We start from the raw sequence: 16,064 nt of genomic DNA on the forward strand, positions 1-16,064 counted from the left end.
ACATCTTAAAGTTGCCGAGGTTGAGAAACACTGGTCTATTCAGTAATTGTACAAGCACTTCTACTGATCACTTTAAAAGACCGACAGATTGCCCTCTCCCCAAATTTCTAAGCATGGGAGAACAGAGAAATCAAGCTGAGCTGTATAGAATGCCTTGTAAGATGATGGAATATATAAAGAGAAGGTAAAGGCGCCCTTGAATTGTCTTCTCTAGGATGCCTAACTCTGCGATATTTTAACAAGTTTTTATTTAACAGTTGGGGAAAACAGGAATGCTTTTGCCCGGCTCCAAATTGAGATTTGACTGAAATATTACATGGGGCGAGTCAAGACGGGACGCAGGACTTGTGTCAGAATCCACGATCAGATTGTGTCAGATTCTTACAACTTATGAGAATTTGAGATGCTGAATTCTCTGGGTCAGAGGCAAAGAACGTCCCCCAAAATACGTACAAAGCGTGTTTCTATCATCGATGCAACCCAGTCGCAGGCTTTGGCTTCGGGATAAAAAGTGAGAAAGGGTTTTCAACCTGCTGCCTTCCAGATTTTGGACTACAATAACCCTCACCCTGAGCTCTGGTCCTCATTCATCGCTGTAACCCATTCTTCCCTTACCAGCTGGGTTGGCCACCTTGGCAAGGATGATGGGAACTGAGATCCAACTAGCAGACGGGTTGCTCCTGGCCGGGGAGGCTCCTGTAATCTCTGAATATTTTAAATTAAATTAAATTAAGAAATTAAACTAAATTATGAAATTAAATTAAATTAATTAAGCTTAAGCATATTTTAAGCCGCCCACAGCCCTTGTGACTGGGCGGGGCACAGAGGTGTATGACTCATGAATACATCATGCAAATATTGATCTTCCCACTAAGCTGCTTCATTCAGACCTAATTTTCACTGATTCCAAACTTCCACCGCTGCCTTTGGCTGAATGATATTCAACATCAGCAAACGCACGACGCACACACGTCCTAACTCTCGCTCCTTTGGACCGAGAGCGATAAGATCTGTGATAAAACCTATTTCGCACACGCAGGCCGGCAAGGAGCAAAAGACGATAAAAGCTGAACTCCGTCCGGCTGCTTCGCTCTTAATACATCCCACATTTTATCCCCCCCCCCGCCGCTTCCCAATGGTTTCTCCGAGAGAGGCGGGGCGGTGCTTCCCTTTATTCGGGGCATCCCATCGGCGCATCGTTCTTGCTTTGCTTTCGTATCGTTCCCCCCATTTCTGCCCAAGGTTGGTACGTTCCCTTCGAAGGCCGGCGCAGGCCGAACACTTTACGCTTCCGTTGCCGCATTCTGGAAAGGCCGCTGCGCCCTAGAAAGGCGCCGTGCGGAGCCAGCTACGCTGCCTCCGTAGCGGATTGCGCTTATTCGCTACCGAAACTTACGGCGGCGCGCGTCGGGCGGCGCGGCCGGGGGGACGTGGCGGCGGGCCTGACCGCGAGGCCGGGAGGGCGCCGGCAGCCCAGCCGAAAGCAGCCCCGGACGGTAACGCTGCCTGCGGCTCTCCTCCCGCCGCAGTCTCCCCGGATCGCTTGGCGGAGGGCGGCCGGGCCGGGGCGGCGGAAATCCGGGGTCCCTGATGGCAGCGGGGTGAGGCAGGGCCCTGTGATGGGCCTCGAATAGTACTCCAGCGCCCATTATCCCTGGCCCGCCCGGTGCCTTCCTCCTGCCCTTCCCCAGATGTGCTGGGGCCACCCCCATCATCCCCAGCCGCTGAGCATCTTAGAGCGCCCTCCAGATCCGTGGGGCTGTAACGCCCATCATCCCCAGCCAACCTGCTCCCTTCCCCTTGCTCCAAGGCATGCTGGACTACAGCCCCCATCATCTCGGGCCCCTTCCTTTCCCCATCACCTTTCAGGCCTGTGAAGCTACAGCTCCCATCATCCCCAGCCATCACAGCCTCTTAGCAGACCTGGCAAAATGCAGATGTGTTGGACTAAAAGACCCATCATCCACACGCCTCGCACCTGAATAATAACAACACTCATTCAGAGTCATGCTGTGTGTTTCTGTGCAGGGCACCAAAGCTAATGCAATAAAAAATAAAGCAGGAGCGAGAGGTGCTCTTAAATTTGGTACCTGCCATTCCAAACCTGGTGGGGATCAATCTTTGCTCTTTGAAGTTTTCTTCTGCTTTTTTTTTTTTCCTTTTTTGGGGTTGTTATTTTTCCACCAGCCCATTCCTCTGAGCCTCTCTCGCCCCGTAATGCGCTGCAGATTGTTCTGAAGTTGCCGGAGAGCCCAGCGAAGCCACGATGCTGCAGTTGGGAATAGAAAAATCTGGGAGGAATTGCCCCCCCCCCCAAGAAGGGGTGAACAACCCACCACGAAGTGGGCTTGCGGGAGGCTTCATCTGGGTCGCCGTACAGACTCCGCTATTCATGTTTGAATCTTTCTCTTTAGATTGTGGCCTGTTTTGAAGATGGTGATCCCTGACCCCTTTTCGGCAGCTGGCAGGCTTTGAGAAGTCACCATATAAGCCTCACCCACCCTCAGCCTTGGCACCAAGACCCCACCATGTGGCGCCAGGCCATGTGTGTGGCCTTGCTGGCCGTGGCTACCGGCTATGTCTTCTGGCTGGACCCTGCTCTGCCAGACCTCTTGTGGGAGTCTCTCTCGGGTTCATTCCTGTACCAACTCGGGGAGGATCCTGGGTCCCCAGAGGGCAGCATGGCAGCAGCATGGGATGCCCTCATCACCCGGCCAGCTAAGCAGTGGAACAAAGTTGCTGTGGGGTAAGGCTTGATCGACCGATCGTTCGTGTGACGTAGATTTGAAGAACGCACGACTCTTGACGACTCTTGAGCGTTTTATGTTTTTTAAAAAATCAGAACAGTGAAATGAGGAATGTGAGATATTGTTTGGATTATCCTGAGCTAACAGAAACATCCAGTGCTTGCTATAAAGGAACTCTACAGCAGTGTTTCTCAACCTTGGCAGCTTGAAGATGTGTGGACTTCAACTCCCAGAATTCCCATGGCTGGCTGGGGAATTCTGGGAGTTGAAGTCCACACATCTTCAAGCAGCCAGGGTTGAGAAACACTGCTCTACGGACAGGAAGCTTCCCATCTGGGTATCTTTGCTGGGGTGCGTCTCCCTGGCAGAATCCATCTGTGGCTGCCTGCTTCTGTGGCACATGGGATGTGGACTTTTTCCATGATGGAGAACTGTCTGGGGGGGGGGGAAATGCCCAGGCTTCATTTTTCCACAGCAAAATTGCCATCCCACGTCCCTCCTGATGCAGAAGGCCCTGTGCAAATGGAAGGGATTTGCACGGAGAATTGACGTGGGGTTCTCCCTCTCCCTTCGCTTGCTTGCTGTTCAGGGTCAACGCCTGCGTAGATGTGGTCCTGTCTGGGGTGAAGCTGCTGCAGGCCCTTGGCTTCCACGGCGAGGATGGCAAAGACCACCCCATCTTGCATTCCCCTGCGGCTTTGGAAGAAGCCTTTGTCCACTTTATGGGGAAGGGAGCTGCGGCAGAACGGTTCTTTAGTGACGCGGATGCCTTCCACCACATCGCGCAGACGGCTTCTGATTTTCCTGGTGCGCAGGTAGGTTCTTCAGTTGGAAAGGAGATACTGGTGGGTGTCTTCAGTTGGTATCAGGAATTGAACGCCTCTTCTAGAGGTGTGCCATATTTGTACCCGAAGCAGGCACACTAAGGATCCAAAGCCCTCTTGCCCTGCACGTTACTGGCACTTTACTAGCTTTTACTGCACATTGCTAGCTTTTTTGTATTACCAACAGTCATGTCCAAAATAACCAAGTCTTGGTCTCTGGTTAGATTATTGCTGTGTTTTTCAAACTTGGCCACTTTAAGAAGTGTGGGACTTCAACTCCCAGAATTCCCCACCCTGAATTCTGGGAGTTGAAGTCCACATACCCTAAAAGTATGAAAAACACTGAGGTAGATGATGAAGTGTTTTCTTACAAAGCTTACACTACACAAGCTAGTTTGTGTCTAGCATCCCCCAAGTTTTGTTTTGTCGTGGGCTTAAATGATGAAACTCTCCCATTTTCTAAAAAAGACCTGGTCTGCATACAGTACTGTATTTTTAAAAAGCATTTTTGGTCTCGGCAGGTGACAACACCTAGCTGACCTTGAAGGACAAGCAGGATCGAGGCTGGTCATTACTTGAATCACTGGGAAATCCAGACTGGGTTTCAACTGGGAAGTTGAAGAAATATTCCCAGATGCTTGCTTGCTTGCTTGCTTATGTGCCATCAAGTCGTTTTCGACTCCTAGTGACCACATATATAGTTTTTGTCCGTGTTGATCTGTCCCTAAGCTGGTCCTCAGCTCTTCCAAAGGTGCCCCCATTGCCACTGTAACTGAGTCCATCCCCCCTTGCTGCTGGTCATCCTCTTCTTTCCTTCCACCTTTCCCAGCATTATAGACTTTTCAAGAGAGCTGGGTCTTCACGTTGATAAACTGATTATGGGCCATCAAGCTGGTGTCAACCCTTAGCAACCACATAGATAGATTTTCTCCATGACAATCTGTCCCTGACCTGGTCCTTCAGCTCTTCCAATGTACTGAGCCTTGTTGCTGGTTGTCCTCTCCTCCTCTTTCCTTCCACCTTTCCCAGTGTCAGAGCGTTTTGCAGAGAGCTGGGCCTTCACATAATGTGTCTGAAGTAGGATAATTTGAGTCACAATCCCAAAAAGGCAGTGGCAAATCACTTCCAATATGACGCTGCCAAGGAAACTGCCTGGATGTGGTCAGCAGGAGTTGACTTCTGCGTTTTCCCCTTTTAATTTTCTTTTAATAAAGGCATTAGGGGATAGTTATAGATCTCTCTCTAACATGGGGATGAAATTGGTATCAGGCTGGCCTTGCAAATCAGTCTTTGTAATTAAACTTCCTACAGCAGTGTTTAGCTGGCTTAAAGAATGAAGACGTGCAACATTGCCCAATGCTACAGAACACACTGGTTTTCCAAAGCCATCTCAAGCCATTGTTTCTTGAATAACCTGTTTCAATAATTTCAGGTGGATAGTGAATCTTCTGGAATTTGTAGCTGTGTAAATTTCTGCAAAGTCACGCCAGTTCTTTGCTGCCAGCAATGCAAGAAGCTCTAAATGCACTGTGAGCTGACAGCTTATTTTATCCTTCATCAATCTCACTTTAATTTAGGAATTGATTAATAGCTTTAAAAGTCTTCACATTTGCAAGAGGTTTGAGAGGCCAGAGGGCTTTCTGAATGAGCTCAAGGAACTGTGGGTCAATTTTTCCGGTACAAACAAGCACAACCCTAAATTATTTGTACTGATTTTGGGAGGTATAGTAGCAGACTAGCACTTGCGATATCCGATGTTCAGAATGTGTCTGTGGAGGCAGAAAGACTGCTGGTTCTCCCTGGGAGGTGAAGTGTTGCTTATCAAGATTAGCTGTCATTTTTTATTGAGTTTGCATTCTGTTCTTCACTAAAAAAAAAAAAAAAATATGCCCAGCAGATGAGAGAACTAAAAACTGAAAGCAATGAAGAATTGAAAATGTCTGCAAGAGTCAGAAGCAAATATGTCAAGGAACCGAAAGCTTGGATAAAGAGAGATGTCCAGCAACTGAGAATCCATAATCAAGACAGCTCCACAGACTGCCTGTTCCCATCATCATCGCCATCTCTTTTTCCCCCCTCTCTCTCCAATTTTACGTACTTACAAAATTGCTCCCACAGAAACCTGCAGTGTTGGAAAATGCCATTGACCCATGACACCGTATGCTTGAACGTAATTGCTTGGGGCGGAGAGGGGAGTAGTTCCCCATGGGGATGGCTGGCATCTTAGACCGCTCCTCCCGCATACGGGCCGTATCAGATTCTTCTGCCACTTGGACTTTTTTACTTTTTTACCTTTATTGTTATATTTGTTTATTATGAGTCATTTTATATTTACATATTTTATTTATTGTTTTAATCGATTATTTTACTGTAAACTGCCCAGAGTCCCCCGATGGGAGGAGATGGGCAGGGACAACTTAAATAAATAAATAGATAGATAAGTTGGTTGGTTGGTCTGTAAAAGGCTACCTCTCCCTCCCTCCCTCCCTCCCTCCCATATTGGCAAAAGACTTAACAATGTTCCCTCATTGGAAAGTGGATTCAATGAATTCTTACTTCCTTGCAGTTATATGTTGGAGGAAATGCTGCTCTTATTGGCCAGAAAATTGCGTCTCATCCTGACCTGAAGGTAAAGCCTCAAGCCCTGAACTTTACAGGTAGTCCTTGCTTAACAACCACAATTGAAACCGGAATTTCGGTTGCTAAGCAAAGTGGCCATTAAGTGAATCTGACCTGACCTTTTTTGCGGCAGTTATTTTGCAGACGTTAAGCAAACCACACAGTCATTAAGTGAATCATGCGGTTCCCCATTGATTTTGCTTGCCGGAAGCTGGCCGGGAAGGTCAAAAATGGCGATCATGTGACCATGGGACACTGCGACGGTCATAAATGTGAACCTGTTGCCAAGCACCCAAATCATGATCATGTAACTGTGGGGATGCTGCAACGGTTGTAAGGGTGAGCACTGGTTGTAAGTTGGCTTTTTCAGCACCGTCGTAAGTCTGAACCTTCACTAAACGAATGGTCATTAAGTGAGGACTACCTGTATTCTTTGCCTGTAACTGGAAACTATATTGTCCCATTGGTTTTTGTGTTAAAAGCCTAGCCCATAATATCACATCGTTCTCTCTCTCTCATCAAATGCTCTTATAGCCGTAGCAAGAGGTGACTGATGTCCTGCAGCTCTCATAGAGGTACATGTGTTAATAGCTTAAAGCTACCCATCAGAAGCCTCCCATTTTTATTATGTTTTTGCAATCCATAAAGGACAGGTTGCAAAAGGGGAACAGTAGGTGAAATATATATTTTTAAAAGCATGAGTAAAAGCAGTTGCGCCCGTCCTTCTGTTTTTCTTCCACCATCTCTAGCCAAGAAAAGCCTGCTTGCTTCTTTATCTATTTTTATGGAATTTATACACTATCTTAATCCAACTGGACCCTAGGACTCCAGATGTGATGGATGCTACTCTAATGAAACATAAAAACAGCCCTCTGGCTACAGAAGGCAGTACGTGGTGAAAATAAACAGCAGGCCCTCATCGTAGTAAGGGGAAAATAATACGAGTAGGTGAATCGGGAAGTTAAAAAAAATAGAGGCAAACCCCTGATAACTTTGCAGTAATTATTTGTAAGAGGACTTATTTCTTCCCGTTTGCATTGTGTATTACGGTTCAAGATGCACTTGGCACATCCAAAGGGATTTATGGATTTCATCCTTAGTAACATAAACCAGGCTTAGTAGTAGTTTACTAACTGAATCAAACAACAGCATTTGTGTTCATAAATATGAGTGGGAGATGTTTGCTGTTCTTCAGGAATTCTGCATGCAGCTGCTGTCTGTACTGTGATGTCAGCATAATGCAGTTTAAGATAATATAAGCAAAGATACAGGTCTGTTCCTCAGAGCTTTCAGTCTAAATTTAGATCTTGAGCAACAGAGAGGCAAAAGTAATCAGGGACGAATATGAACAAATGTGGCTTCACAAACATGTCACGATCGACCTTTGCATCCTGTTTTGAATTTATCAATCAATATGGAAATGTGTTGCCTGCATAGGCTACGCATCTGTAAGTGACCAGGATCAAAAATGGAAAATTCATTGAGAATGTAGCTCATTTGAGAGAAGCTACTATCTGTCTGTTCGCTTGTAGGTTCTGCTTTGTGGCCCAATTGGCCCTAAACTCCATGAGTTGCTTGACGAGAATGTAATGGTCCCTCCAGAGTCTCTGCAAGAATTAGATGAATATCATCTTATTTTGGAATACCAGGCAGGTATGTGCCATATGAAGATACAAAAAGCTCATTGGTGAGTAGTGTAAAGGACTATCATCGTTAATACATTGTAACCACTAATAAGTCCAGTGATTAAGAAGGTCCTGGTTGTCAACCGGTCACCATCACAAACCCACTGGTTAGCCATTATAACTTAGTTTTAGATTTGTTGCAGGGGCATCACGAAGTTCTTTAAGAGTTGATTCATACGTTGAACTCCGATAGAGAAATGCCCAAATTGCAAAAATAGCAGAAATTAAAAAAAACATACTTGTCAACATTGTAGAAGTTTTTAAAATAGTTGCACTGCCCTGCTGCCTGTCTGGGAGCCATATGCAGGAAGCATCGCTGTCACTTGCAATTGATTGCAACCTGTAATGGATTTCCCTTTGAACTTGAGTTCAGAAGCTTAAGTGTGATCAAACTGGAGAATGGGAGGCAAGCAGTGAGCATGCTCAGTAGAAGTCTGACAAAGGTAAAAGATTTGGCAGTGAAACTAATTCACGAGACCTGTTCTTTCACAGGACTTTGATCTGCCACATATCGTTTTGGCTTCAGCAATATTTTGAGTCCACCAAGGCCTGAAATTTCCAGTAACGAATAGGCACAGGTCTGCTTTAAAAAGAGAAAGTACAGAAAACTAAAAATGATGATGATGATGATGATGATGATGATGTTGTTCTCTTGGTGTTGCCATGTTTATTTAGACGTTGGGAGCTGATCTCTGATTCATCCAGTTAAGAGTTTGAATTGAGGGAATTTGAAGGATAAACCCAGAAGTGTGTTTATTTTTTTTAAAAAAGGACTCGAATCTGTCAAGGTTATGACAAAGTGTGCAGCTAAAGGGACAGTGTCAAATGAACAGGGCAGTTCAGAATGTGAAGCAGCACATTCTTAAATAGCCTTTGGCAGAAATGGCTTGGTTTGCGCATTACCTGGTACCATTCTGCATGGGCGGAATGGCTTAAGAAGCAGACTTCTTCACCGCCTCTCCCCGATTTCGTCTGCCTGTCCTACCAGATCCGGCAGACAGGGCCTGTTACGGGTTCTGATGCCCAGGGAGCTACATTTGGTGGGCCCTAGGCGGCGGGCCTTTTCCACTGTAGCACCCACGCTGTGGAATCTTCTTCCCCCCAAGGAGAGGTTGGCCTCATGAGCTTCTGAAGATCCCTCCAGACCTGGTTGTGTCAGCAGGCCTGGGGACCCCAGGGGACAGGTGATCTCGTGAGGGGTCTCCTGTATTTTTAACATCCCTTCGTCTATTATTCTCTGTTTTAGTTGGGCTTTATATATTTCTTATACTTTTTAATGTATTTATTGATCGTTTTTTAACCCTGTGGTACGCTGCCTGGAATTGCTTGGAAAAGGGAGATGGGCGGCTAAATAAATAAGCTGTAGAAAGAGCCTTCTTCATTTCCCCCCCTTTGTCATATTCTACTTATTTTATCCTGCAGAGTAGCCCCTTTGACTAGCAGGGGTTCCAAAACGATGAGGTTACAGCCTGAATATTCTTAGAAGATGAGAGGCCTAAGGGCGCACTCTCTACAGGGGAAGTTTATTCCTCTCCTGATAACAAAAGATCAGGAGAAGCCGTAAGAGCTGTGATGAACGCAAAGATGTATCTGCACGAGCTCCATGTAATTGTGGGCTTTTGTGCGGGGGGTGGGATGTGCTTCTCAGGTGAAGAATGGGGAGAGCTGAGAGCCCCCAACGCCAATCGATTCATCTTCTCCCATGACCTGTCTAACGGGGCCATGAACATGCTAGAAGTATTTGTGTCCAGCCTGGAGGAATTTCGGCCAGACCTGGTGGTGCTTTCAGGGTTCCATATGATGGAAGGACAGGCCAGAGAGCTACGTCAGAAGAGACTCCTGCAGGTAAGATCCAAAGTGCTTTCATTCCCTTTAAAAACTTCCCTACCACTATTTTGTTATTTTAAAAGACTACAGATGTAGCTTTATTGTCAGGATGCTGGGCATGGGATACACTCTGGCCCGGAGGTTGGCAAAGCACAGTCCGCAGGCCAAATCTGGCCCACTGAGTTTTTGTACGGCCCATGAGATAAGAATGTGGGCAGGCAGCATATCGTCAATCCCAACCCTCGGCCAAGCTCCTAGGGTGAGGAGAGGGGCCAGAGGTGGGTCATCCTGGGCAGCGGCCTATCAGTGGCCTCCTTGCCAGTGGGCCAGTGCCATCCAATAGCTGCCTTGCTCCTTGGCCCACAGACCTGCCAGCCATGCCGGCAGAGGCAGAGGAGGGACTGGATCTGGCCCTTGACAGGTAAAGCTTGCTGACTCCTGGCCTACTCCATTATCCTCCATCTTGGAGCATCTCCCCAGATTGCTGGGCTAGTAATTCTGGAAGTTGGCATCCAGCATGATTGATGCAGAATTGTCTAGGAAGATGGAAGCAAACTCTCTCTTTCGCACTGCAAGGAGATACGCTTGGACGTCCACCAACCACTCATTTACACAGCAGCCATCCAATCAGAAAGACACTGGCTGAATTCAGTGGTTCCCCTCAGCTGTCTTCCTGTGCATTTGCTTCTCCTAATCTGTATTTTTTTGGGGGGTGGGGTGTTTCTGCAGGCTGTAACTTCCATTTCTGACATACCCATGGATGTCCCGATCCATCTGGAATTAGCCGGTATGACTGACCCAGATCTCATGAGGGAAATAATTCACCAGGTAATCACAATGGTGGAGTGTGTTATTGAATTCAGAATAAATGGGAGTTGTGAGATGCATTTAAATTATCCGGGATGCTGTAGACAAGGCAGAGCTAACTATTTAACGTGGAAGAAAGACCTTAGTCAGAGATTAGCACCTGCCTATTTTACATATTATGAGGCAGGAACAAGCATCTTCTGCTCCAGTTCAAGATCCAGATGCACCAAAATGCCGGTCCCTGCAGATTCCACAGGCCAAAAGTCAATTATTTGAGGTGGCAGGGATATCCAGCTGTCTTTGGTATGCTCAATTCAAAATTTCGCTTTAATTTCTGGTATAATTTATGCACATGAAAATCTAAAAAAATTAATTTGAGAAATTTTAATCTGAGAAATAATTTCAGTATTTCTGATACCAAAACTTCTGAAAGATTTGTTTACACAAGGTACAGGTTCTGTGTACAATGCTGAGCCAAATGTCCCTACAAGCAGATAGTCCAAATTCTATAGTTCTGCAGGGCTGAGAGAGAAGAGGTGTGTTTAGTATCCCTGATTTTTGAAACTGGGCTGCTGGTCATTAACAACCTAAGTCAGGATTTCTCAACCCTAGGGTTCCGCGAGAGGTCACTAGGGGTTCCCTGGGAGATCACGATTTATTTTTAAAAAATTATTTCAAATTCAGGCAACTTCACATTGAGGTCAGTTTCATTCTTTATTTTCACTTTAAGAACACTCTTAGCGCATACATACAGGCCTACACATGAAACTAATATAATAATTTTGTAACTTCTGGCCTAGATTTGAGCCTGAATGTGCAGGGGTTCCCCGAGGCCTGAAAAATATTTCAAGGGTTCCTCCAGGGTCAGAAGGTTGAGAAAGGCTGGTCTAAGTAATCTTTGAACATGGGCATACATTAAGTTAATCCTTACCTTACTTAAGAATGGAACAATCAACATCTAATCATGGTTTCTCATTTGGAGAAAACGATCTACCTTTTCCTAGTGATGTGTATGTTCCCCAGGAAGCTGTCAACATACAGTTGCAGTGGGGCTGCTGCTCCCTTGGTCTGAGTTGCACTACTCCGTGAGTTTTGCTATTTGCATATACTCACAGTATCTATCTGTTAGTGAAACCCTAATCTTTAGATATTGGGCTCCTCCAAAGCCAACCCATCACTTGGTCTGTCTGTTAGCAGATCTTCCTTCTTGTGAACTCCATCGGCTTGAATGAACAGGAGCTGCTCTTCCTTACCCAGGCAGCCTTGGGGCCTCATGCCTCATTAGCTTCCTGGGATGGCGTTCCAGATGTGGGTGTGGTCAGTGACATCATTTTCTGGATCTTGAAAGAACACGGGAGGACTTCAGCAAAGGCTTCAGGTCTCACCCGGATCCACTTTCATACTTTGGCCTATCACCTCCTGGCTACCGTGGATGGGTATTGGGCCAACCAGGTGGCAGCGGTGGCTGCCGGAGCACGGGTGGCAGGGACGCAAGCTTGTGCCACCCAGACCATTGATGTTAGCAAAGTCTTCCTGAAAGCACCCCTGGAGTTCGCCACTTCCAAAATGGAGGGGGCCCCAAGAGTCTCCTTAAATCCGAAGGAGCCTGTATCGGAATGGCACAGGAATGGCATCACTTTCCATTACACTCCTGTGCTGGTGTGTAAAAGTCCTCTGCGGACTGTTGGCCTCGGGGACGCCATTTCTGCCGAAGGACTCCTTTATTCAGAAATCCATCCTCATTAACCACTGAATTAAAAGATCACTCCAAAATTTATACCGAGCAGATACAGACTGGAAGTTAGGATTTGCTCAAGAACCAAAGGGGTGGGGGTGGGGGAAGGGTGCTATACAAAAGCTGGATTATTGCCACAGGAATGTTTATAGCACAATGTAAGGAATGAGTTGTTCATCAGAGGGGAAGCCTTTTGGTCAGAGCAAGAAAGCAACGTGGCCTGTGTTTTAATTAAGTCAATTGAATTTGCTGTAATTTCTAAAGGGGCATTGTAAGAGGAGGTGGTGGTGCCTGATTATCCCAGGTAGGATATATGGATCCTTGTCATAGTCATACCAGCCAGGCAGAAGTAAAAAAAATCATCTTCACATTCTTAGCAGGCAAGACCCAACCTTCTACTTGTTCTGTGGTGGGATGACCAGTGTATTCATCCTTCAGCTTTCCTACTTCCAAAGGTTCACCAGCCTATAAACAGGAGTCAGGGAAAGGGTTCTCCTCTCAGGCTCACGAAGTTACCAAGGCTGCTGTCAGAATATCAAGAGTATTTCCTTGGCTGTATAATGCTAATTTTTTCTTCCTTTTTCTTTCGTTGTTGCTACTTTCAAAGGCATTTTACTTCTCTTTTATCGGCAGGGTGATTCTTAAATGTGAGGCAGTTTATTTTATCTCCTAACAAAAAATGTAATGCGTATGCAAAGGCTGGGGGCTAGTACTAGAAAGGAGGGTGTACAGTACAGTGGCTGCTGTCTTCTTAGCATAACGCAGGACAAGTTGCAATAAATCTGTGCAAAATGCCGAAGTATCTCTTGCTTAAGCCTTAACGTGGCTCCTAATAAACCACCATAAACAACATTTTTAACAGAAGTTTGATTAGGAAAGCTGGGCTTCTGGCATTCTTGGCTTGCTACATTAGCATAAGGCCCTGGACTGTCATGAATATGGACTTTAATTGTTCATTCCACCTTTTTCTTTGCAGTACAGCAGAGCAACAGTCCCTGCTGTGAGAGAGTCAGCCATATGAGTCATTTACATAAATAAATAAAATACAAAATTTGCCAGTATCTAAAGCTGGGCAGAAGGTGAGGGCAAAAGCCAGTGGAGATGCGAGACATGACTGCAGAAATTCAGATCTAAATCTATGCTCAGTAATTCCCACTTAGACTTCAGTGATTATAATATATATGGTTGCTGTGAGATTAAGAGGTGGGTTTAAGTCCCGGAGAGGAAGGGCAAGGTAAAGGTACAACTAAAGATGGAGCTGAAATCTTCAGAATGGCATTTGATTGTGATAGAAGTAAACCAGAATGGGATTAACGCCAGTAGACCTTAACAAGGTCTGCTGTGTTCCAGGAACTTTAGCATTCCTTTTTTTTAGTATCATTGTAAACTTATTCAGACTCAAGGAACGTTAGAAAGATAGCACCTATTGAAACATTTACATGTTTTATTTATTCGTTTTTTAAAGTGGGGCACAATCTCTCCCCAGTTGGAGAAATCATTTTGCATTACTGTGATATTGACACATTTTAGACTTTTCCCATCCTTTGCGACAGAATAAATGTAATTTTAAATGCTTCTTTGGATCATATTCTGGAAAACTGCCCGTGTCTTTTCACCAAAAGCAACGATACGGCTTGTATCAGGCCTGTGGTGGGAAGAGGGATGCTTTAATTCCTCCCATTTCAGGATGCGCTTTTCTTTGGCTGAATGTAATTAGACACTTGGGTGGGCTTCTGACAGAAGACAGCTTGGAAGAGCGAGCAGCAGGATGGTGTCATTGATGAACTAGCAGCTAAACACTGTGAGACTTGAGTATCTTTTTGTACTTGCTCTTTTTATACGAGAAATCATGGCCGTTAAACGTGCAGCGTCATTCTACAGGTTTTGTACTGCTTACAATGCTGCACTGCTTTCATTCCACAGTGGCCACTGTGTCATGGCTATACAGGAAAAACACTTGATAGTTGTTGCTTTTATCCCTTATCTTAGTCCCTTTTAAATTTCAAGTTTATTTCATTTTGTTCAAGACTAGCAATCCTTTGAATTTTAAACAATTTAATCCCAGTTAGAGTCACACATGCTACATTACGAGATGCTAACCATGCTAATGTTCCATTCACATATTTCCTTATCAGTGGCCTTTCTATTTCATTGTGTTCCTTGGAATAGCCAAGTTTAGTTGAGATCTTCTAAAACGTATTGTTCGTATCCAAATTGGAAAAAAGTGCACATTTTTGGCAGATCCTTGATAGAAGCTTTCCCTACCCATTCCATTAGAACAGTGTTTCTCAACCATGTCAACTAAGATGTGTGGACTTCAACTCCCGGAATTCTGAGAATTGAAATTCACACATCTTAAAGTTGACAAGGTTGAGGAACACCGCACTAGAACAAAGCAGCAGCCTGAGCTGAAGGCTCACACACCTTACTTTGTCCTGCTTAATGTGATCTCCTTCAGGTGGGTGTGGGTTAAAACTCCCAGCTGACACATGGGGTAGAAATTCTGTAAGTAGTTGCCCAACTTTACTTGAAGGGGAGCCTGGTCAAGGTGACTGCTTCTTAAGGCTACTGCTAAAGAAATTAAAAACATGAACCTGTGTGCCTTTTGGTATCCCTGGAGGCTTCCTCCCGTTGCTCCTTGCACATAGTGTTTTCCTGATCTTTTTCATTTTTAAAAAAACAACTTTGGCCCCAGTTGTTCAACCTCCTTTAAGAACATAGCTGCTGAATTGGTCTGCTTTATCATAGGCCTTTCCCCATTTTTGCAAGGGTGGTGGGACTGCAGAGTACCAGGGCTTTTTAATCCCAAGAGAAATCTCCCTTGCAATTTGCCTTGCCTCCAGTTGTTTGGTTACAACCATCCTGTGTTGTAATCAAAAGCAAAATTAATTAATTGTAATCAAATTGCCAAAATTCTCAGGGAGTTGTTAGCTTGAGGACCGAATGCAGGATCCAGTGCTTTAAACTGCATGGTTTAAATGGGCAAAGCATCAGCATCCATTTTCTTGGTGCCAGGCAGTTGCAAAACATACAGTTGCAAAAGTCAATTGTGACATGCAACTTCCTTCCTTCCTTCCTTCCTTCCTTCCTCCCTCCCTCCTTCCCTCCCTCCCTCCCTCCTTCCCAAATAAAGGCAGGGATTGAGTGGACCATTTAAACAGCATTCTCTGAAGAGATTTCTTGAATTGCATTTCTTGCCAAAGTGTTCTGCCTGCATAGTTCCTATGAAATAAGTATTTTTAAAATCATGTATGATGTCTCAGTTGTATGGTTATAAAAATCCGATGCTATACAGAAGAGGTTTCAATAAATGTTGTTTTGCATTTAATATACAAAAGTGGCCTGTACTGTTTTTATACCTCACATGTTGGAATAACTGAAAAAGCTAAGAGAACAGGATGCCCCTTTTGCCAAAACGGATAGCTCCCTAGGGTTTCAAAGAAAGGGACTTTAGTTTTCTAACTTACCAAGAAATGCAACTGAAGCTGGGACCTTGTCCATGCAGCAAATGGCAGACTAGTGCCTTTCACAACTTCAGCTTTGTTCCTGCTTATATTGAAACTGCTGTTTAGTAAATGGAGGGCTACTATCCACTTCGGTGACACCGTATATAAAGGTCCACGTGGTTGCCTTGTCTTCAGTGTTCAAGCTTCCGTTTGCTCTACCTGAGCACAACTGTCATAAGCTGGACAATTTCTTCCTTGCTAATATGGGCAATTGGGCATGTGTGTTGAGGTCAAGCTTACTGCAACAAGATACATGTTCCTAGTTCAAGGCAGGACTTTCATGAAACTAAGACAGTCTGGTCCCTGTGTTCCCC

General features: G+C 45.2%; 1 protein-coding gene across 2 annotated transcripts; it reads left to right on the top strand.

The window, feature by feature from the left end:
* Window positions 1–1,300: 1,300 nt before the first annotated feature.
* On the top strand, window positions 1,301–13,096 carry ADPGK (ADP dependent glucokinase). 2 transcript variants are annotated; one of them, XM_063314570.1, is made up of 8 exons: window positions 1,301–1,496; window positions 2,415–2,746; window positions 3,337–3,562; window positions 6,138–6,200; window positions 7,723–7,843; window positions 9,524–9,720; window positions 10,432–10,530; window positions 11,707–13,096. In XM_063314570.1, exons 2-8 carry the CDS (start codon window positions 2,529–2,531, stop codon window positions 12,253–12,255), a joined length of 1,473 nt encoding a protein of 490 aa, XP_063170640.1. In that variant the 5' UTR covers window positions 1,301–1,496; window positions 2,415–2,528; the 3' UTR covers window positions 12,256–13,096. The 2 variants fall into 2 exon arrangements, with proteins under 2 accessions (XP_063170640.1, XP_063170638.1); XM_063314568.1 differs by having other exon boundaries at window positions 1,302–1,496; window positions 11,704–13,096.
* The last annotated feature ends 2,968 nt before the right edge of the window (window positions 13,097–16,064 follow it).

Source organism: Candoia aspera, chromosome 13 (assembly GCF_035149785.1).
Source record: "Candoia aspera isolate rCanAsp1 chromosome 13, rCanAsp1.hap2, whole genome shotgun sequence".
NCBI classification, from domain to species: Eukaryota; Metazoa; Chordata; class Lepidosauria; order Squamata; family Boidae; genus Candoia; species Candoia aspera.

Excerpts from the sequence above, each read along its gene's own strand:
- ADPGK (XM_063314568.1), top strand. The coding sequence starts at position 2,529 with ATGTGGCGCCAGGCCATGTGTGTGGCCTTGCTGGCCGTGGCTACCGGC. Across the intron at positions 6,201-7,722 it reads CGTCTCATCCTGACCTGAAG|GTTCTGCTTTGTGGCCCAAT; the intron begins GTAAAGCCTCAA and ends GTTCGCTTGTAG. Across the intron at positions 10,531-11,703 it reads TGAGGGAAATAATTCACCAG|CAGATCTTCCTTCTTGTGAA; the intron begins GTAATCACAATG and ends TCTGTCTGTTAG.